We start from the raw sequence: 23,405 nt of genomic DNA, 5'->3' as shown, positions 1-23,405 counted from the left end.
CCTCCAGCTGTCCCAGTACGTGCTGGAGGGTGACCATCCTGAATTTCTGTGCCTTGATGTATTTGTTTAACCAACGCAGGTCTAGGATGGGGCGCCAACCGCCTGTCTTCTTCCTGACGAGGAAGTACCTTGAGTACACTCCGGAGCCTGCTGGGGACGAGCTCGATGGCACCTTTCTTGAGCATCGCCTTTACCTCCGACAGCAGTTGAGGGACGTGATTCTCCTTCCTGGCCACGGGAGGAATGCGAGGGCACTTCTTTAGGAATTCCAGTGAGTGCCCGTTGGCCAGGGTGTCGAACACCCAACGATCGGTGGAGATGGACTCCCACACCCTGACGAACTCCGTCAGTCGGCCTCCCACTGGGGTGCTTCGGTGGGGGCCCGACCACCCGGCTGAGTCAGTCTTGCTTGGACGCGGCTTTGCCGCCTTGGCCTCCTTGGCAACGACGGCGGGAACCCCCTTGCTTGCCGCGACCTCTGTAGGCCTCCTGGGAAGAGGAGCGGGCCGCCTGGCGGTAGGTGGAGGAGCAACCGCTGGATCCTTTGGAGGCACCCTGTCTGCCTCCAGAGCTCTGAAAGGGCCGTTGCTGCTGAAGCACTCCAAGGGCCCGGGCCGTCTCCGAGTCGGTCTTGATGGCCTGTAGAGACTCATCCACCGCCTTATCAAAGAGGTTGTTGCCGTCGAACGGCATGTCCAACACTCTGGTCTGGACGTCCTGGCGAAAGTCTGTCGCCTTGAGCCATCCTCGTCGTCGGAGGCAAACTCTGTTGCCCAGTTGGCGAAATCCGGTATCGGCAATGTCCGTTGCCACCGTAATGGCGTGATCCGACGCCACCTCGCCCTCCTGCAGAATTTCTATGGCCTCCGCCCTTTTGTCATCAGGCAGGAAATCTAGCAGGGGAGCTATCTTGAACCAGAGCTCCCTGTCGTAGCGGGCCACGATCGCTAAGGCATTGGCCGCCTTAATCGTCGTCGCCGCCCCGTCGCCGCCGACGAGATGACCCGTCGCCCAATAGATGTATTCCATCCAGCTTTAGCTGCTTCGGAAATGTTTTCTCTGCAGATGGCGCCGTGTGTCGATATCGTCGAGTCAAAGTCCCCCGAAGGCCTCCGTCGAGGGTGACGTCATCGGGTATACAAGTAGCAGGCGCGGCGCCGGTTGGCCTCAGTTCTGTTTTTCTCCTCTTGCTCTGTTGTATAGGTAGTGTAGGTAGCCAGGTGTCAGCCTTGCAAGAGTTGAAGTGGCAAAAACCCGAAAAATCTACAGAGGGGTAGGATGGGAGGGCGATGAGGAATACGTTGGAGGAACATCCAGTCGTAAGAACATTACCAGTTGGTAAGTAACTTGTTCTTCGAATGGATTGTGTCCTCCAACGTATTCCTCATCTTAGATAGACTGCCAAAGCAGTGTAGAAAACTCTCTGGAGGAGGGAGTAGATTTTAAATACTATTATATTGCCAAATATTGCACTGCTTTACCAAAAGCAAGTTCTTTAGACTGGGAAGCATCCAGACTATAGAATTTAGAAAACATGTGTTGTGATGACCAAGTTGCTGCCTGACAAATGGATTTTTTGGGAACACCTCTTTGAAGGGCTGTCGAAGAGGTAATGCCTCTAGCAGAAAGGGCCCTTAAGCCTTCTGTTGGGTCTTTTCCCGCCAATCTGCAGCATTCTGAAATGCAAAGCAGAATCCAACGCGATATGGTTTGTTTTGACACCGATTGACCCAATTTCCTTCCGGTGTAGCCAATGAAAAGTTGATTATCCACTCTAAGCTTGGAAAGCCTAGAAATGTAAAAGCTTAGAGCTCTTCTCGGGTCCAACCTTTGCAATCTTTCCTCCTCCTTACTGGGATTAGGTGGAGGGTAGAACGCGGGCAGAATAACTTTCTGATTTAAATGGAAATCAGACACTTTAGGTAAAAATTAGGATTTAACCCTCAATACCACTCTGTCCCTGTGGAACACAGTATAGGCTGGCCCAGAAGACAGTGCCTGCAATTCGCTCACTCTTCTTGCAGATGTTAAAGCAATCAGGAAAGCGGTTTTCAATGTACGTAATCTTAATGGACAAGTGTGCAAGGGTTCAAAAGGGGAACACATTAAAAACTTTAGAACCAGATTAAGGTCCGAAACTGGGACTTGGAAAGGGTAAGGAGGGAACACATGGGTGAGTCCCTTTAAGAATTGTATTATCAAAGGAATTTTAAAGTAGGAACATTCTTCCGAAGAGTGCTTGAAAATGGAAAGGGCTGCAAGATAACCTTTAATGGTCCCAACATTTAGGCCTCTATGTGCCAGGGACAAGAGGAAGGACGACATTTCCAGGATAGAACATAGAAAAGGATCAACATTCTTTTCTCTGCACCAGTTGCAAAACATTTTCCAATAACAATGGTATAGAGATTTTGTTGCTGGCCTTCTTGCCGAAAGCAACACCTCCATGACATCATCTGGAAGGTCCCAATCCTTGTATCTCAGCCTTTCAGATACCAAGCATGAAGGTTGAGAGTCTTGACCTCTGGATGGAGAACCTGGCCCTCCATTTGTGAGAGAAGGTCCTCTCTCTGAGGAAGACGTAACAGAGGGCAGATGGACATGTCTAGAAGGTTGGGTACCACGTTCTCCTGGCCCAATCAGGGGCAATTAGGATCATGCTGTTTCCGAACCGTCTCAATCTCCTGATAACTTGAGGAATGACGGGAATCAGAGGGAATGCGTATAGCAGTGGGAAGTTCCACTTCACCACAAACACGTCACCTAAGGCTCCTTTCAGGGGAAATTCCCTTGAGCAATACTTTTCACACTTCTGGTTGATTACGGTTGCAAACAAGTCTACCTGAGGGGTTCCCCAGAGGGTGAAGCTCTCCTGAAGTTTAGTTTAGTTTAGTTTATTTATTTGTACCGCGCACCGAACCCTGGGGTAGCTGGGCGCCGGAGACTTAAAAACAGTTACAGCATGGCAAAAATATACAGTACAGATTGTGAAAAAACAACAACGGCTTAGTAGACCGGGTTACAGGTGGTCAACAAAGGCAAGCAGAGAGAAAGTGCATTAAACGGCATTTTTGTTGGAAAGCCATGTTTTTGTTTTGGCTCTAAAAGTCCAAAATGAGGGTTCTGCTCTAAGGTATGGTGGCAAAGCATTCCATAGTTTGGCAGCTAGGACCGGGAAGCTGGCGCCGCCTGCTTTTTTTAGGGAGAATTTGGGAACAGAGAGGCAGTGTGCGTATGGAGTTCTAGTTGGTCTAGTTGAGGTGTGATTGTGGAACTTGTCTGCCAGGTATTTGGGTGCGTCGTTAGAGCGGCATTTATGGACGATGACGAGGGATCTGAGGGAGATTCTGTCTCGTACTGGGAGCCAGTGAGCATCTTGTCTGAAGCTGGAGATGTGGGCGTTTCGTGGGATACTGAGGGCTGCTCTGATGGCATTATTTTGAAGTACTTGTAGTTTGTTCAGGTTGTGTTCTGATGAGCCAAGAAAGAGGGTGTTGCAGTAGTCAATTTTTGAGAGCACTAACGCTCTGGCTAGTGTAATGCAGCTAGAAGGTGATAGGAAAGGTTTGCAGGCGTTGATGAGCTTATTGGTGTAAGCGGTTGAAGAGGCAGTTGCGTTCACCTGTCTTTTGAGCGAGAGAGTAGAGTCTAGATAAACCCCAAGGGTTTTAATTTCTTTGGCTACTGTGATTAGGTTACCGTCTATGTTGAAGGACGCGTAACGGGGGTCTAGTTTGTTTAGCCGGGGTTGGGAGCCGACAATGAGGAGCTCAGTTTTCTCATCGTTGAGGCATAGGCCGTGCTCTGCCATCCAGGCTTGGATCTCTAAATAAAGGTTGTTGATTTTGGTGGAGTCCTCGTCGTAGCACCCTGATAGGGTGATGAGAACCTGGGTATCGTCAGCATAGTTTGTGTAAGTGACACCTAGATTATCTAGGCGGTCAAACAATAGCTTTGTGAAGATATTGTATAGGGTCGGCGAGACGCACAAGCCTTGAGGAACGCCGCAGGTGATGGGGACAGGGAGTGCTGATGCCCCTGGGGAGAAGACTCGGGTGGTTCGGTTGGTTAGGAAGGACTGGATCCAGGCAGTCGCCTGGTTAGAGAAGGCCGCTGAGGTCATCAGATGTTCTGTGAGGATCTGATGGTCGACGAGGTCGAAGGCAGCTGATAGATCTAGCAGTAGGAGAATGGCTAGATTACCCTTGTCCTTTGCCTCGTCCATCTGGATTTTTAGGTCCAGTAGGGCTGACTCTGTTCCATGCCTTGGCCTGAAGCCGGATTGTCTGAGACCCAGGAGGTTGTTGTCTTCCAGGTGCTTCTGTATTTGCAGGTAGGCCACTCTGTCTAGGATCTTTAGGATGTAGGGAACGGTGGTGATTGGCCTGTAATTAGTTGGGTTATTGGGGTCTAGATTAGGTTTTTTTAGAAGTGGCATGACCCAGGCCTCCTTGAGGGTACTGGGCACTGAGCTTGATTTGAAGGATGCATTGATGAGGGCTGTTATGAAGGGGGCCAGAGTGTTGGCGCCTTCTTGGATGATGGGAGCTGGGCATGAGTCCCCTTGGCATCTAGAGGGCTTGAGGCCCTTAATGATGCTTTCCACTTCTTTAGTGGAAACTGGTGAGAAGGAGAAGGGGGGGCAAGTAGGTGTTTTGGGGGTGGTGGGCGGAGGGTGGTTTGTTTTTTTGGATAGGCTGAGCTTTTTCTGTTCGATTTTGGATTGTAACATGGTGATTTTGTCTGCAAGGGCTTTTTGAATCCTCTCACACCAGTCTGCATCTTTCACGCAGGTTTCAGCCAGAGTGGGGGGGGATTCGAGTTCCCTAAGGATATTGAAGAGCTCTTTTGTTTTGGATTTGGCGTTCTCAATTCTGTTATCATATGTCTCTTTTTTGGCCTTAAGGATAGCAGTTTTGTAGGTGGTGGCTGCTATGGACTTCATGAGCCAGTTCCCACTTGTGGGAGACTGCTCTGCATGCTCAGAGCGTCCGCAGTCATATTCTCTTCTCCGGCTAGATGAACTGCCGTTAAGGAGATTCCTTCTTGAATTGCCCAATACCAGAGCCGCATTGCCTTTCTGCATAGAGGTAGTGACCCTACACCTCCTCTTTTGTTTAGATAATGCATTTCCCCTGACAGATGGCAGAAAAGCCTTCAGCGCTGGTCTGATTGCTTTCAGCTCTAAAAGGTTGATGTGTAGTTTGGACTCCGATGGAGACCAACGACCACTGATTGTCAGATCGTTGGCATGAGCTCCCCACCCCATAAGTGAGGCGTCCGTCACTACTGTAATCTCCGGCCATGGTTGCCAAAAATGTTCTCCTTTTAGGATGTTCTCCAAGATCACCACAGAAGATCCTGCCGAACCTTGTTCGGAATTTGAAGGAGATCCGTCATTTGACCTGAAAACTGGGACCATTGAGTCTTTAGCGCCCATTCAAGGGATCTCATCCTCAGGTGTGCTTCTGGCACTAAGAAAATGCAGGATGCCATGAGGCCGGGCAACCTCAAGAAGTCGTAGGCCTGGAGATTTTTGGAAACCATCTGAAGAATGTCTTGAGCCCTCGACTTGGGAGGCAAGCTCTTTCCCAAGGATGTATCTAATATAGCCCCTATTTACTGGAGCTGCTGGGAAGGTGTCAATTGCGACTTCTTGAAATTGAGGGAGAAGCCCAGTCTGTGGAGGAAGTGGCAGGTGACTTTCAGATGATGCAGGGCTTGTTTGTCAGAACATGCCCTGATCAACCAATTGTCCAGATAGGGGTAGATGTGAATCCTCCCTGTCCTGAGGTGCGCTGCCACACCTACCATTAACTTGGTGAAGACCCTCTGGGCGGAGGTCAACCCGAATGGCAGGACTCAAAACTGATAAGCCAACTACGAACCTCAGGCATTTTCTGTGCTTGAGATGGATTGGCACATGAAAATAAGCATCCTGGAGGTCCAATGACACCAACCAATCCTAAAGTTGAAGGGCCTGAAGGATCTGAGAAAGAGTGACCATCTTGAACTTGTCCTTCCTGAGGAGCTTGTACAAGCCTCTTAAGTCCAAGATGGGTCTCAGTTCTCCGTCCTTTTTGGGAATCAAAAATATGGGGAGTACCATCCCTTGTTCCTTTCCGCTACAGGTACTGGTTCTATTGCACCTTTCTCCAGCAGGGTTAAGACTTCCTGCTGTAGGAGCGGATCTGGAAACTTCAAAGAGTGTCTCCCTGGTGGATTGCTTTGAGGTTGCGTTAGAAAAGGAAGGCAGTAACCTTGGGCTATTATTTATAGAGCCCAAACATCTGAAGTAATGGCTCGCCATTCTTGCAGATGCTGTGACAGCCTGCCTGCCACAGGTGTCTTGAGTTGCAAGTCCTCAAAGGGGTTTTGTAGTGGTTGCTGTGGCCGGACATTTTCCTCGTCCACTACGACTGGCCATTCCTCTCGCCTTTCCATATGAGGAGTAATAACGATAGGATCGTCCCCTCCAAGATTGTTCTGATGCACGAAAAGGCTGAGGTTGCCTAATAGCAGCTCCTAAAGATTTGGCAGCCGCTTTTGAGGTCTGCAACCTCTCAAGGCTCTTGTCATCCTTGTTGCCAAAAAGGTGAGACCTGTCAAATGGCATGTTCAAAAGACGGTTTTGCACGTCCGGTGCAAAACCCGACTTTCGCAACCACACAAATCTGTGCATTACTGTGCTAGTGGCCATGGACCTGCTCACACTATCTGCAGTGTCCAACCCAGACGGAAGGGATTCCTGCGTGGCCTCCTTTCCATCTCCAACAATGGCTAGGAATCCTTCCCTTTCTTCCCTTTCTGATATGTGCTCCGCTGCCATTGCAATGTACTTCCACACAGTGTACGAAAATGTTGCCAAGGCACATGTGGAGTTAGACGATTTTAAGGCCATACTCCCAGCTGAAAATACCTTGCGCGCCCAACCAGCCACACGCTTGTCGTCCCTATCTGGAGGGATGGAAGGGTGCGCCACCTTATTTGAAGCTGTGTCTGCCTGGACCACCAGACTCTCGGGAGTAGGGTGTTTGGACAGATAGCCGGGGTCGCTACTGGAAGGGCAGTATTTTGAAGTGAGGGACTTATTCACCGGAGGAATAGAGGCCGGGGTCTCCCAATTTTTGGCCACCCTATTTTGTAAGGCTACATGGAAGGGTAAAATCGGATCTTCAGTGGGACCATGATCCAATATATCGGTCAAATCATCCTGGATGAACCAAGTTGGTGGTCTAGCCCATCCTAAATATTTGACCACCTTTGTCATTAGCTGCCTGTATGAGGGACTGGCATGTTTCTCTAGTTCTGGCCTGCCAAAATCTGTTTCAGGTGAACTGTCAATTCCACTTGCATTATGCAAGGTTTCCACCAGATCCCTCATTCTGCTTTCCTCAGAAATCAGTCATTCTGGAAGATTTGGGGTGCCATATTCCAGGCCAAAAGGAACATCCTCCGCCTCAAACCTCTCCTGTTCTTCAAAAATTGAAGTTAAGGATTTGAAATATTCTTTCCTTGGAAGAGGTTTAAAAATCTTTTCTGGGAGAGGTGTATCAGTGGAGACTGAATGCTTTACAGCCTTTGCAGCTTTTTCTTTTGCTGCTAATTTGACAGCTTCTGGCTGAGTTGGAGCCTTTGGAACATTTTGTGCTGAGGGCTTTGGGGTCGACGTTGACAAGGGCGTCGATGGCGCTGACGAAATAGTGGTCGCCGACGGAGCTGGCTTCGAGGGCGTCGAGGCGTTCTTCGAAGGCTCGCCCTTCGAGGTGTGTCGGGTTCCGGACGGCGTCGGCGATCTCGAACGCTTGAAGCGACTCGAGCAATCTTTTTCGCTAGTGTCCTGAAGGGTTCTCGATCTTTTCTCCTTCGATCACCCGGGCTCGAGGGCGCGCGAATGTCGGAACGGTAACGCTCCCCGCCGGCTTCCGAAGAAGGTGCGGACCGAGGCTTAGCCTTTTCAAACACCTCCATCATTTTTATTCTAAATGCTTCCCATTCTTCGGAGGAAGAATGTTTTGTGGGGCATTTCATTCTTTTGGGAGATTCGTCCGAGGACGAGGTGGAAGGGGACCGGTGGCGTCTTTTTTTGGACTTTTTCGTCAAAGACGAAGAGTGGTGTGAATCACTTTGGGACCTAGACCAATGCTTTTGCCTTTCGCGTTGAGGAGATTTCTTCTCACGGGACCTCGACTCGATGCTAGAGGCTTTTCGGTCGGGTTTTCGACCTACTTGCAGTTTTCCCCTCCTCTCTCGCAATGCCTTCTCCGTCATTGCCTGACACTTCGTACAGGCCTCCATGTCGTGGCCTTCACCGAGGCACCACAGACATTCTCAGTGCGGGTCCATGATGGACATTTTTTAAATGCAGGATTTACACTTTTTGAACCCCGAACGCGGGGGAGTCTGGGTCGACGACGAGGACATTCTCGAATATTGTCTATCTTCACAATAACTGCGTCACAGAACTACTCGAGGCACGCCGAGTCTCGGAAGCAACAAGTACTACGGAAAAACGGAACCTTAGGCCAACGGCGCAGCGCGTGCTACTTGTATACCCTATGACGTCACCATCGACGGAGGCCTTCGAGGGACTTTGACTCAATGACATTGATGCACGGTGCCCTCTGCAGAGAAAAAATTTCCGAAGCAGCTAAAGCTCGATGGAATACATCTAAGATGAGGCATACGTTGGAGGACACAATCCATTCGAAAGTTAGTGGTGCAATTCGGTTGTTTTATGTGAAACATGGAAGAGGTGCAGTCTCTACAGCTTTGGGCCTATTCCAAAAACAAGCATTGCCTTGTGTGGGTCTGCACTATGGGACTATGCCAACATCAATAAAGTCAGCCTATGTGAGCACACATCAGAAAAAAACTATTGATGCTCCCCTCTAATGCTCAGACTGCTCTGGTCTTTTTAGAAATGAGTTGCACCCCAGTTGCTGCTCAGATTCGTGCTAGACCAATTATTGCTTGGGCAAGGCTATGGAAGCAATACACGCTTGAAAGGTACCGGGACGCAGCGTACCATCTCTTAGCAATGGATGGTGGCACAAGCCTGAAATGCTCAGCACATGTCAAATCTTCTTATCAAGACCTAGACATGTCCGATTTGTGGGTAAACCCTAATGTGATGAACAACGCCCTGATACAGAATGTAAAAAGAATGGTTAAGCTACAAAGTAATGAATCCCTTAGGGTTGAGGCCTCATCTCTGAAGCTAGGCCTAAAGTATCTTGAATGAAGGATCCATCCAAGTTCTAAAATATATTTGGATGTGATCACCCCTGCGTATGAAAAGGTGTTATATTTGCATTTTAGATTGGGCATTCTTCCAGTGGCTTCCTTCACCTCCAACTGGCACACTACTAATTAAAGTTTGTGTCCGCTTTGTATGGTGTGCAGAGAGACTGTTATGCACTTTTTGCTGTTCCGTGGCAGGACCTCCCATCTGAGGAAAATCTATTTGAAACCAATCTTGAAAGCATCAAAGATCCGCCTATCAACGATGGCTACGAGGTTCCTGTACATTTCCATGTTGTCTATGCAACTGCCCACTTCATTCACAGAGCTTGGTTGCTCAGAGCACAATCCTTGGTGAACTAGTGTGATTTAAATGTGCCCTTTTGGAAAGTGGACGAGGTTTCGAGAATACTCTCTCTTCACCTAACTGTAGGTAGTGATTGAATTATTCTTATCTTGTTTCAATATGCCATATCACTTGCACTTTGTATTAATGATTTTTACTTTTTATCCATCTTATTGTATCCATTGATTTTAGAACGTTACCTGTATGATACATTTTTAAATGACTGACCATGTAATGTCCCAAACTTTATCCTAAGTCTAAAATGTATATTGTCAGTTTTATTATGAATGTAAGGTTTGTTGTATTTCTCAATATGTACTTTTATGGTTGAACAACCGAAATAAAGTTGTTTAAGTAAGTTAGAAATATGCCAGTGATGTTGTTCATGGGTCCCAGTACTGGAATTGCAATATTGCTTAGGACAGTTATACTTGCCTATGTAAAGCGGTGATGGCCGGGGGCTCATTAGACAAACCTGAAGCAAAGTAGATGTTCACTTTTCTTTATTAAGTACCAATGGAACACAGAGAATTACGTTTTACTTGGACTCCAGTTTGGGGTTCTGCAATAAGGCACCTGGGCCATGCTTTCCATAGGAGTGTGCTCCTAAATCAAACAATCACATAGTCTTTCAGCCTTATAGTGCCCGTACTTCTTTCTTGGCTTGTGATGTATTTGTCAGGAGGATTCTTTGGTCGTCCTGGACTTGATCACCTGGCACTGCCATCCTTGGTGCCCCAGGCCTTCTGAATGGGCTTCAGCCATTAGACTCTTTAGCAGCCATGGAACCCCAAGGATCCTTCCCTGCTTAGAGCAGTGGTGGCCATCATCAACTTGTTGTTCATCCAGGCCACTGAGTATAGGCTGCCACTATATGATTCTATACAGGGATACCATTCTGTGGACTCAGTTTCGCTCCCATCTGCTCCCTTCGCTGCTTATTTTCTCCTCTCCTTCTCTTTCTTCTTGTTTCTCCATGCTTCTCTGCCCCCTTCCTCCTTGCTCTCTCCTCTGCTCTCTGTACTCTGCTTAGCCGATTCACTTCCTCCTATCACCTCCTCGCTGTTAGGTGCACTTTTTCTTTCTCTACCTCTTCTTTCTCTCTCTTCCCCACTTTCTCTACTTGACTCACGTTTTTTACCACTTCCGTGTGACCCTCCTCTGTAATTCCCCTTTGTAAATTTCTCTCTTGCCCTCTCTTCATTATTCTTTTTCCTCTTTTCATCCTCCACTCTTTCTGTTCCCTCCATTTCCTCTCCTTTTCTCCCTCTCCGCTATCTCATCTCATTGGTTCCTGTCACCTCCTCATCTGATTATTTCTTTCTCTCCCCCACCTCCGATCTTCGTTCTCCACCCTCACCTCGCTTGCATCACTCTCTCCTCCACTGCTCCCACTCCTCTCTCCAGCCTTCGAGACACATTGCCAAGCTTGAACCTTGGGCTCGCTCTTCATACTTCTGATCTCAGTTCTTCCCATTGGCATGTTCTCTTTTAATCTCCCTGTCAGATTGGGTCAGGGACACGCAATTGTTCGATATCAATTAGCTGGGATCATGCATAGTGTGTGCTTCAGGTTTGGGGAACGGCTACTCGGACAACAGAACGTAGTTGACCGCAACTAGCTAGTGGACCACCATGTGGCTACAAGACATGCTGCCACCCTCTTGGAATTAGTGTGTGCGCAGCTTCATTCTGGTTGCTGTTCGAGAGGGTTGGTGTCTCCGCTACTATACCTGTGTACGATTTTCACATTCCGAGGCCTATGCGGCCCCACGACTGCGAGTGAGTGGGGCCCTCTGGTTATGTTGTTAACATTGCTCACGGCAGCATGTTTTCAAGCAGCTTTCCAGCATCTCCGCTGTGATACCCCCATGGAAATTATATTTCTTAGGATACAAATAATATGGTTTGCCACAAGAACTATGCCATGGACGGGTTGGGGTGCATGGAGTTTCTGCCATATAGCCCTTATGGGGCCGGAAGTAGGGAGCAGGTGGTGGCCACAAGGGTCACCCCAGTCCCATATTTTGGCCTCCAGCATGGGACGTCATTACAGAACCTAGTACTAGAATAGCATGAACCTCAAGTAAGAAATTGGGCGCCATTAAAGATGTGCACTGGTACCAATACAGTATTAGTAAGGTTGCTGAGAACAGGAATAACATTCCAAGTAAAGTTATGTACAGCTCAAAGTATTGGAATAGTAATGGCACCGAGGATGGGAACAAATACAACATCAAAAATTTCCCATTGCTGGAACAGAAGGAGGCTACTGTTAAGGAATTAACTTTCTTACAGAAGCACTGTCTGTGCATGCCTATTATGGGAACAGCAGAGTTGCTGAGGTTTCAAGTGAACACTACGAGGGGTCATAAATGACAGGTGGACACTGTCCTTGTGTCCAAATATGAATCTGACCCTTACACTAGAAATGAATAACTAAAGGTGCCTGGGAAATATGTCTGATGTAAGTGTGGAAAAAAGTGTCAAAGAATAAGTGGATAAATCCAACAAAACAATCCTTGGATCCAGAGAGGGGGTTTTCCTTCCCCTGGAGGTCTCAGGTAGGATGGCAAAGTGTCTCTTTCAAACAACTACTGCTTCAGCATGGCAAAAGTGTCTCTTTCAAGCAATCACTTAAGGATGGCAAAAGGTCTCTTTCAAACAACTTCTTACAGAGAGCCTTCTGGTATACTCTGCTGTCAGACTCACCACAATTTGATAGCGTTCCCGACCCATTGCATGTTGCTGTGGTGAAGCTTTCACTCTGGAATGGAGTTTCCTGCTCTTCATACTATCTTTCAGCTCTCCTATCGGCTCCACGCTCACCCGCAGGTAAGCCCTCTGCTTCTGGACACGACTGTGCTCCCTGGAATTTTGCTTCTGCTGCCGGTTCCACAGTAGCTCTCCTCCGGTGTCTATTGTATCCTCTGTGGCATCACGCCATGCTGGTAGATACTGTGTGCGAGCAGCAAGTTGAAAGCACCTGCTTTCTCCAGCACGGTCCACTCTTATGGTGCTGCTTTCTCCCTTGGTTCTGCTTCCTTCTTCTGTGGTATTTCTCTCTCGTACTCCAAAGGGATACCATTTTTAAATGTCCAACACCATTGGGCCTTATTGCAAACAACTAGCCTGCATGTTCAGCTGAGTGTTTCCTTTGATCCACATTAACTCCTCCTCCCTCTTCCTCATCTCAGAACGTGGGATTTTATGGGAGTTGGAGGCCATATGATTTATAGGACTTCTAAGGTGTTTTTGTTTAGGATTTCTGTTATGTGACAGTAGGCCATCAGACTTTTTAATATTATAGTGTTTTCTTCAAAATGGGGGAGGGATACAGTGCCTCTCCTACTGGAGACATCACTGCCTCCTAGTAGTTGTCCCATCCCACATGATCCTCTCTCATAGTACCGCCCCCATGGTTAGGATCAGGTAGCGGCCGCAGTCCCCTGGCCATGTGGGAGGGGGTTATCACTGGGGAATCAGTGATGACGCCGTAGGAATCATCACAACACATCTGCAGATCCTTGCAAGGGTCCTTGCACTGTGATAGCAACTGTGCTACCTTTTCAAATGGCTGAATAATAAAAGAACGCTTTTGTGTGCACTCAGCACATAATGGGATAAAGAACTGGTACTTCAGAACTACAAGACCTAACTGAGTCAATACTGCAAAAGCAGAGGGTGCAGACTGGTTGGAAGTGTACTAGAAATCATGTATGTATATATAGTATCTCTCGTCCGAATCAGATGTTTCAGTCTGTGAAAACGAGGAACCGTCTGTCAAGTTAAATTTTTTAGACGAAATGAGACTGTTATGCCAGGATGGGAAGAATCAGAAACAACGGGGAAGGGGGCGAGGCAGAGGCAAAGGAAGAGGAAGGGGACAGAAACCACGAGGAGGAAAACAACTCGGCGAGGCCAGCGTGGGAAACGGGCCAGAAGCATGCCAAGAGAGCAGAGCAACGCGCTCTGGAACCAAAAAATAATCAGTGACAATATGAAGCTGTGCCAAATCATCAATTTATCTTCGCATATCCTCACCAAAGCCCAAGCCTCTGTCCTTTCTCTTGGGCTTAACTTTTGTCCTACTAAAACTTTTGACTATGTCCAGTCACGTATTGATTTGGATAAATTTATTCGAAAGATCAGACTCAAGAAATTCTTCTCCCTCAATCCTACTATGCCAAAGTTATCAACACCTCGCACCGGGCATACTGATCTTTTGATTTCTGATCTTCCATCCCTCATGGACTTGGCTTCCCTTGAAGACTCTGACTTTGATCCTTCAAATACTTATCTCACCGAGTTCCGCATTGACCCTGACTGGGATGTACGAACCAAACTCAAGGAGAAATCTAGGTTCAATCCACAATTTTCCGTCGGTGGTTGTATTGAAGCATTCTATGATCTTTGTATCAGTGACCTTAGGAAATTACGTGCCAGTACCAGTAAGAGCAAATATAATCTCACCTCTGCTCAGCTTACGGCCATCAGCGAATTACAAAACCTGCCGAATATTGTCATTAAACCGGCCGACAAGGGTTCAAACATTGTAATTCAGGATCGTGTACATTATGTATTGGAGGCCAATCGCCAACTCAAAGATCGACTGTGCTATGCCCAACTCTCGAAAAATCCTTTCGATGACATACAGTCTGAACTTAAGGATCTATGTGTTAAGTGGGTTGAAATTGGTCTAATTGATGATGATCTTGCTAAATTTTTAGCTCCATCTTGTTTTACCATACCGACAATCTACTTTTTACCAAAAACACATAAATCTCTTATACATCCACCAGGCAGGCCTATTGTTACCTTGTGCGGTTCTCTCCTTGAACATCTGGCTCAATTCATTGATGAAACCTTATCTCCTCTTGTCTCAGTTCTACCCTCGTATCTACGTGACACCAAAGATTTTTTACAACACATCTCTAATATACCCTGGGAGGAGGGCTTACTGTTAGCAACCCTTGATGTTGTCTCTCTTTACACCTCCATTGACCATCAAGTTGGTATGGATGCCTGTAAATATTTTCTTGATACTCGCTCATTGAATTTCTACAGCCATAGTTCCGTGATTCTTGAAATGCTCTCTTTCTGCCTCAATAACAATATTTTCTTATTTGAGGGTTCTTTCTTTCGCCAAGTAAGAGGTACCGCCATGGGTAGCACTTTTGCCCCGTCTTATGCCAACTTAACAATGGGATGGTGGGAGGCCACTTTCTTAAGCGATCTACTTACATCGAGTTTTGCCACACATATTGTTGCATGGTGGAGATATATCGACGATGTTTTCGTTATATGGAAGGGCACTAAGGTTGAATGGCTTTCATTTGTGAAATTATTAAATACCAACAAGTCTAATTTGAGTTTCACAGAATGCAACAGTACGACCAAAATTGTCTACCTCGATGTAGTGGTGACCCTTGAGAGAACCGGTTTATGCACTGCATTACACAAAAAACCTACTAATACTGGCCTGCCATTACATGCCACCAGTTGTCATCCTACATCATGCAAACGCAGTATTCCGTATGGGGAATTCATTAGATATCGCAGGAACTGCACAGATCTGGTATCTTTTGATTATCATTGTGCCCAGGCGGCTAAGGATTTTATCAAGCAAGGTTATGAGCGCAGAATTATAGAACAGGCTTATACCAAGGTACGTGGACTTTCTAGGGATTACCTACTATACAGTACCAAGCCTGTCAAAACTACCGTCAATGATGACCCCCGCCTGATTGTCACATTTGACAATGCATCTAATCAGGTTCGTAAAATCATAGAACGTCACTGGCGAATTCTCATCAATGACAAGGATCTTGGTCCTCTTCTCTCTAAACGCCCTACCATCACATATAAACGTGTACCCTCACTTAGGGACAAATTGGTTTCCAGCTTCTTGTCACCCATTAATACCAAGCCACCTTATATGAAATCGTTGATGGAATCCCCAATAGGATTTTCTAAATGTTGCAAATGCAAGGCCTGCATTCATGCTATTTCATGCAAATCCTTCTTGCATCCGGTCACCCAATGCCATCAGTCCATTAGATACTCAATGAATTGTGATACCACTTTTGTGGTCTATGTGCTCTCATGTCCTTGCATGAGATGGTATGTCGGGAGTACTACATGCAAGCTCAAGCTTAGAATATTACAGCATCTTAGGGCCATCAAAAACTCTGATCCCGCATATCCTATGGCCAAGCACTTCAAAGAAAAGCACAATAATGATCACTCCCTTCTCAAATTCTTTGCAGTGGCGCACATTCCGATTCACCCCAGAGGTGGGAATCGTGTACTTAAACTGAGACAGTTAGAAACCAGATATATTCTGGATTTCGACACTAAGTTTCCTATTGGCCACAATCTTGACGAGGAGCTTCATACATTTATAGGTACGTAGGTCCCATCATGTGCGATTTATCTACTTAAGATTGTTGTTTCCTATATCACTGATGTATTTCCGCGTCTATTATGATTAGTTGATTATACTCCTTATATTTACTAACAGTGTTCTTTTCCTCCCCCCTATTTCTCTCTGGGGATTCTCTTTTTTTCTCTTTGAATTTTAGATTTTTACCAATAAAATAGGCCATCCCCACTCTTGTATTTTCCTGGCTGTTGTTCTTGTTATTATTATTGTGACCTTATTGCACATTTGACACTTCTCATGTCTATATTTTCTTTGCTGTAGTTCTGCATGTCCAACTTTTGGTGTTCTTCAACACCTTTTCCATTGTGGCTATCTGATTTTGTTAAGATTACTATTATTATTTCAACTTCACCCGCTCTAATTTCGGTGTCATGCCAGCCTTATATAAATGCACATTGCCTCAGCTGTGATATCATTTTCCAGTTAAATGTCTTAGATTGCTCTTAATCATATGTGTTTACATAATTTAGTTGGCTTGCATAATGTTTATGCTGCCTACTAATTGATCAGCACTTGCACTTTCTGTTGCCAATGCTTCTGTGATCTTGTCTCTTTGCACATGTATTTATGCCATCTCTGACCAACTTGCACTCGCACTTTATGTCATCTTGGGCCCAAATGCACATTCTTGCTTACATCAATATGGTATATTGCTTGTTGCACCAAAGTTTTATAACATAGCCCTAATGCTGACTTGCTTTTATTATGGTATTTTTATCTGCCTATATGTATAATTTTTATGTTGCTTATTAACTGACTTGCACTTGCACTTTATACCATCAGGGCCTATGTGATCTTGCCTTTTTGCACATCCTTATATGCTGCTCTTGATTAACTTGCATTTGCACTTTATGTTGATTTTGGTCAAAATGTACAATATTCATGTATTAATATGATATATTTATTGCTGCTTTACGTGTTACTATCATAGCTTTTAAGCTGCTTTTGGCTTTGTATTCTGGCACTGAGCCTTTTGAATAGTCTATCTAGACTAATGAGCTGCAATGTATGCTATCCTTTATATATTGTTGTCTGGCAAAAAAATTCTTGAATTATTTTTCTTATACAATAATCAGTTTTATCCATTGGAATCTCATATTGGATCTTTAGGTTCATTGGAAGACTGTATGGCACTTTATTTTTTATTGTGTTTCCCAGCTCTTCTCAGGACACTATATTCATTTCATTGCAGGCCCATGTTGATTTTCCGTTCAAATATGGCCGCCATCATTACGGTCCTCCATAGTACCTTCCTCCAATTAACATAGATGATGGACTACATGCAACTGTTATTTGTGTCTCTCCATTCTGTGTTGCCACGTGATCAAGCGCTCAGTTGAGCGCGAAACGCGTTGTGGTTGGGCCGTTTACCAGGCGTCCTGCTTTTGTCTGTCCTGCTGTTCCCCCCCCCCCCCTCTTTGTCCACTTTTTTAAATCATTAAAATTACTATGTAATCCTTCACGTGTGAGCTTGCATTCATTGCCTGGGTCCTCTCCTGCTACGGGATTGTAGGACCCTTTCTAGATTCACGGCGAGTGCGGTCCGCCCTGTTTCCTCTAGTTTTCCTGATATATATATATATATATATCTATATATATATATATATATTTATGCATATGTGGGGAGGTGAAGTAAAGAATTTGGTGCACTAGCTCATGTATGTGGTGTAAGAATGGGGCTTGTTTCGAGTGCTTCAAGCATGGTCATTCATTGGAGCTGCATGTGATACTCATTGGATGGAGAAGGTGGGGGAATAGATTATTCAGGTGACGACATACTGCTGGTGTTACTTGGTGATTGATTGGGGGAGGATTCCCACTGAACGTCCTGTGCAGGCCCAAAGACAGAAACAACACTCCCAGTGTAAATCATTGCAATGCCCCAGGACATTAGACCTTCCAAGCACCTAAACCTTAAATCCCACCTACCAAACTACATGGCATACATTTGATCCATGGTGCTAATTCTTGTTATTTATGGTCTATATTAATCTATCTTGCTAAGCAATCTCATTTTTGCAAAGTGTGTCCCCTTTAGAGCATGCGGGCAAGCAATCACCCTAAAACCATAGACGACCACTACAACAGGAGATGCATTCATGTGATCCTAACTATACCTGCCCCATGAATCTTTCCTCGCCAAACACATGCCCACTCCCATCAACCCTTTCTGACAAGCATTAGAATCTCATCTGATCTCTGCCAGACAGGACAAGGTACAATGGGACCTTCATAGAGCAGATACAATTAATACCCAAGGATGTGAAAGACAAGGCCTGCGACCAGCGACAAGTCATTTGGGTGCTTCTTTATTCTGGATTTCCAGTTCTTGGGCCACTCCTATGAGGGACAAAAAAGAAAAACAGATTTATATTAAGAAAACAGCTGTGAGAACCAATTCATTCTCCCCAGCCCTTCTGCATATTTTCAAACATCAAATGTCCAGTCTTATCTACCACATATTCTCCTATGAATGTGTCACTTTTTTCATGTTCACTAACACAGAAGTCGACTCTTTCTAAGTGCTCCCATTGTTTTCTAGATTGTGGAATTTGGGCATTGTGAGTTAAAGTGATTTACCGAAGATCACACAATTTGGAATGTACTTGGATTAATTAATTTGGATTCAAACTCGGGTTCAATGGCTGATCGGTAACAGGAGTTTTTGCTGCAGCATATTTTGTCGTGGAAGAATTCATTGAGTTTTTTACCATGCATTTTGCTGCAAATATATGTAGGGTGTTGGTTTAGGTGAATAATGAAGGAGGGTTAAGTGGGTGCTCTGGGGTCGTTCCCCCACATATATTTGTAGCAGAATCTTCCTGTAAAAAAACCCACAAAAGAACAAAACATCTTTTTTAAATGGATGAATTTTACTGAGACAAAATAAACTCGACAAGATTACATAGAACCTGCCAGACCACAAGGCTACACCCTTCCCAATAAAATGCTGTCCTCATTTTTTTTTTAAATGATGGCCGCTCAATCTCTTGCTACCTCCACACCAGTTAGGATTCCTAGACTATAATCTAACAGAGTTGGTTAGGAAACATGCATAGAAGTTTTCCTACGTAACAGTATGAGGTCTTACAAATGTGCAGATGTACACAAATAAAAGTGGATCTCTTAGCTGCCTGCTACCGTGTAAGAATATGAGTGGTTCTGATCTTCAGCACATAAACAAGATGCTTTCACAGAGACTCAATGCTCTTCTCCTAGATTATGCCAAATAGGAACAGAGAGGATATGTGGCCATGTTTTGGGAGGGAGGCCTGCTCCAAAGGCATCCATTGCTAAATTGATTGTCTTCTCTTCTGAAAGACAAGTTCATGCCGACTTCAACAGATTTAAGGAAACCACAGGATGCTTTTCAAGGGCCTGTATCTATAAATGTAAAATGCAACACAGTATGCACTGTGGGCTAACCCACATGCTTTTTGGAGTTTTACTCACTGGAAGCTCGCTCCAGGGGTATGTATCCTTTTATATATTCAATACTCAAGAACCTCTTGACGTGCTCCATATCGCTCGTCATGGAAGCCAACCCCCCACACTGAAATAAGCTTCATCATGATAACAAATTTTGGTTTGGAAGCCAATAGTCATAAGGGTAATACTAGATAGTCACTGGATGCTGTAGATTTTATACCCTCAGTCTCCAAGGCCGCTCCATTAAGAACAACCCACCTCCTTTGTACATATTGTAACAAATCCCAGGGTATTGTCACTACTTCCACGGGGAAGTCCCTTTCCATGGGGATAGGGAGGTGAGGCTGCAACCCGATAGTTCCCCTGGGGTGGTACTCAGCAGGTGGATCTCCTTGGGAGTTAAGTTCTCCACAGGACCAGTGACGATCACCTTGGGAGAAGGCGGTATTCACCACCTTCATTTCAGTCCCCTACTTCCGTTAAGCCCACTCAGGACCCTATGGTTCGCCACACCTCTATATATCTCTGTAGAATAGAGGATTGCAGTAATACAGAATATACTGGGACGAGGAAGAGTGGAGAGGGAGGCTGTCCGAGAAGAGACCCGGCCGGTGAAGCTGAAGCAAGGAAGAGGCGCACAGCAGGGTACACGAGAAAGCTTACCGCTGTGCAGCCGCTGAGGACAGAACACTGACCACAGCAGTGAAGAAGTCCTGCGCTGCTCCCAGGACAGACCGGAGACCGCAACAGCATTTCCCAAAGGTAGGGAAAGGGTCGGGCCGGCTGGTGGGAAACTGAGTGCATGAAAAAGTTAAACAGATAGTTGCCAAAATACTGAGAAGCAGAAAGGGACAACGAATGAACTGTAAAAGCTGGAATGAACTTTGTAAAACTTCCTTTGTGGAACAGTAAGTGGCATGAGAGTACACACAGCCTGTTCAGTGGGACATTCAGTGGAGCAGGGCTAGAGAACCCGCAAAACAGCATACCAGGGTCTGGGACCCATATGAACAGACAGAAAGGGATAACGAACAAACTGTAAAAGTTTAAACAAACTTTGTACAACTTGTTATGTGGAACAGTACCTGGTAGGAGGGTACACTAGGTCTGTTCAATGGGGCACTGAGTGAAGCTGGTGTAGAGAACCTGCAAATCAGGGTCTGGGACCCATATGAAGAAGCAGAGAGAGAGAGATAACGGACGAACTGTAAATGCTGGAATAAACTGTATAAAGTATCCAACAAGGAAAAGTACCTGGCAGGAAAGTACACCAGGTATGTTCAGTTGGACATGGAGTGAATCAGGGGTAGAGAACCCACACCAGCAACACACTAAGGTCTGGGACCCATATGAGGTTGAGCGAGGCCCAGAAAAGCCAAATATGCGGGTCAAGGACCCAAACAAGACACGCAGTTAAGGGGATGGGAGCCACAGCAAGTTGGGGAGAGCCAGAGAGAATATAAAGGGTTCTGGGACCCACACAGAGGAAACAAAAGTTTAAAAACAAGTCATGGAGACCCCAAGATATCCGAGAGGTATATGGCAGAAAGAAAGACAGGTACAAGAAGCTCAACAAAGGGGTTGAGGACCCATTGCCAAAGGAATAGACACTTATTCAAATTACAAGTTCTACAGTTAATACTGGCAGGAGAGTGAACCAGAGTTTACATTACATTTGTGAATCGAATAGAAGAGCAAGGCTCCCCTTGATACTTGGAAATGTTGTGTAAAGAATCAGTCATTGAATAGCCTCATCAAGAACTGAACTCTAAATCCAGAATGAGAGAAGTCTTCTTTTGGATTAAGAGGACGCCCAGTTTTCCTTAGTTCACTATAAGGGACGGAAATAGGTTTGGACACAGGACTGTGGACACTTTATGTTACAAGACATCCTGACTGAGCCATTAGTGTCTTTGTTGAGGTAAGGCAACCCCTCATAGTAACAGGGCAAGTTAGGGTTTTCCTTTTCTTTATGTTTATAATAAACATCTTTGCCAACAAACATACCACCACCGTGTCAGGCTCGTACTTCTGCAGCCTTACAATATCCAGACCATTTATTAAGAGGAAATATTTCTTTAGGAACTGAATGCTGATGAATGAAAAAGATGAACACTGGTGAATCAACTAACTATCTGATATGGTGAAATAGAGAGGTATGCAAAACCCTATGTTGTTTTGGCATGTTTTCAGCAACAATCACCAGGAGCTCCACTGCCACATGAAAGGGACTTAAAAACTAAGAGTACAAAAGTTACGACAACCAATGAAAATCATCCTTAACAAAACACCTTCCTGCTTTCATAAGCAGTAAGTCAAGAATGGACAGAAAATTGTTGTCTTGTCTTTTAGGAAGTGTTTGCCCTTTAGGATGGCTACATTGAGGTCATTTTGAAACTTTGAGGTTGCATGCTTCATTCATATATTTGGTTACCATATGGCATATGTTACCACTGTAATCATATTTCTGATGCTTGCATCTGCTTAGATTCACATGCTTTGCATAGACCGACATCTAGTGGTAGTTGCAGAGTATTACTTGACTTGTTTTTGAAGTTCGAAAAAGGGACGTCAACTGGGCATGTTTGTAATACTATCCCTAGTGTGACGTGTACTGTACCCATGGTCCTTCTGTGTCGAGGTCCCTCAGATTGTTTTATGTCTGACATGAGGGAGCATACATTTTATGTGTGAGAACAGTTAGTACAGAGAATATAAGAAAGATGCAAGGTGTCTATGTACCTTCAACCCCAAGAGGGGAGGAGGGGTGGACACATGTGAATCTAAGTAGATACAAGCATCAGAAATATGATAACGGTAAGTAGTGTATGCCTTCTGAGGCTTGTGGGTCTGCTTAGAATCACATGCTTTGCATAGACTAGAGAGCAGTACCTCGAGAGGGTAGTGGGTTGTTTGAAGGTGCAGTGGCAAAAAGATGTCTTAACACTGCTTGTCCCACCTGTGATTCTTGCTTTGAATGTGTTTTTAAGCAGCAGTGTTGTGTGAATTGAGCTCCAAATAGCTGCTTTGCAAATGGGATCTAAAGGTACGTTTGCAAGAAATGCTTGAGTAGCCCTGGTGCCTCGCGTTGACTGTGCTCTAGGAAGGAAACATTTTCTTGCATAGAGAATAACATAATTAAATGCATCTTGAGAGACAGGGTCACCTTCTCTTCCAGTAGCTTTGAACACAAAGAACTGGTCTGTTTTCATTAGTGGTGTTGTCTTTTTTAAATAATGCGTGACAGTCCTTCTGGCATCTAGTGAATGAAGGGTTTTTTCATCTAAATTAGGATTTTTAAAGAAAGCAGTCAGTTCTATGGATTGCTTAACATTGAACTTTGAGATAAATTTAGGTGAGAATCATAGATGTGTTCCCAGAACCACTGTGTCCTTGTGAATAACTACAAATGGGTCTTGAACTTGGAGGGCTTGCAATTCACTAATTCTTCTTATAGAAGTAACAGTCAAGAGAAAAGCAGTCTTGTAAGTGAGATGATCAAGACTGGTTTTGTGCATTGGCTCAAAAGGGTGCCCCATGAGTTTGGTAATAAGATATTCAAGTCCCAGACAGGAGTTTGATTTGCAATTGGGGGGTATAATCTTTTGACCCCTTCCATAAAGGCTTTCATTACTGGAACCTTCCACCAAGACACTTTACTTTGAGAAGTGGTGTATGCAGAAAGTGCAGCCAGATGAACTCTAAGCGAGTTAAAGAATAACCATAAGACAGGTAAAGCAAGTAAAGAACTATGTGCGATGGTGAGCAGTCAATAGGATTGATGCTGTGTGTCTTGCACCAAACGACAAAGCATTTCCACTTGTTGTAGTAGCAATGTCTCGTGTTGGATGTGCATGCTTCTCATGAGGATGTCTTGCAACTCTGTGGCAAGTTTAAATGTCCAAACTCTATGACCTCAGGAGCCAAGCTGCCAAGTTGAGT

General features: G+C 45.3%; 1 protein-coding gene across 1 annotated transcript in view; it reads right to left on the bottom strand.

Moving 5' to 3' along the window:
* The window catches only part of VPS9D1 (VPS9 domain containing 1), a 1,552,154-nt gene that overhangs the window by 516,860 nt on the left and 1,011,889 nt on the right, over window positions 1-23,405 (bottom strand). Inside the window, exon 9 of the mRNA XM_069635571.1 lies at window positions 18,289-18,374. Coding sequence (XP_069491672.1) covers window positions 18,289-18,374 — 86 coding nt within the window. The remainder of the gene's footprint in view (window positions 1-18,288; window positions 18,375-23,405) is intronic.

Source organism: Ambystoma mexicanum, chromosome 1q, assembly GCF_040938575.1.
Source record: "Ambystoma mexicanum isolate Mex_15411 chromosome 1q, UKY_AmexF1_1, whole genome shotgun sequence".
In the NCBI taxonomy this organism is placed as follows: Eukaryota; Metazoa; Chordata; class Amphibia; order Caudata; family Ambystomatidae; genus Ambystoma; species Ambystoma mexicanum.
Note: the sequence above shows the minus strand (reverse complement) of the source record. Positions and strands in the feature narration are given on the sequence as shown.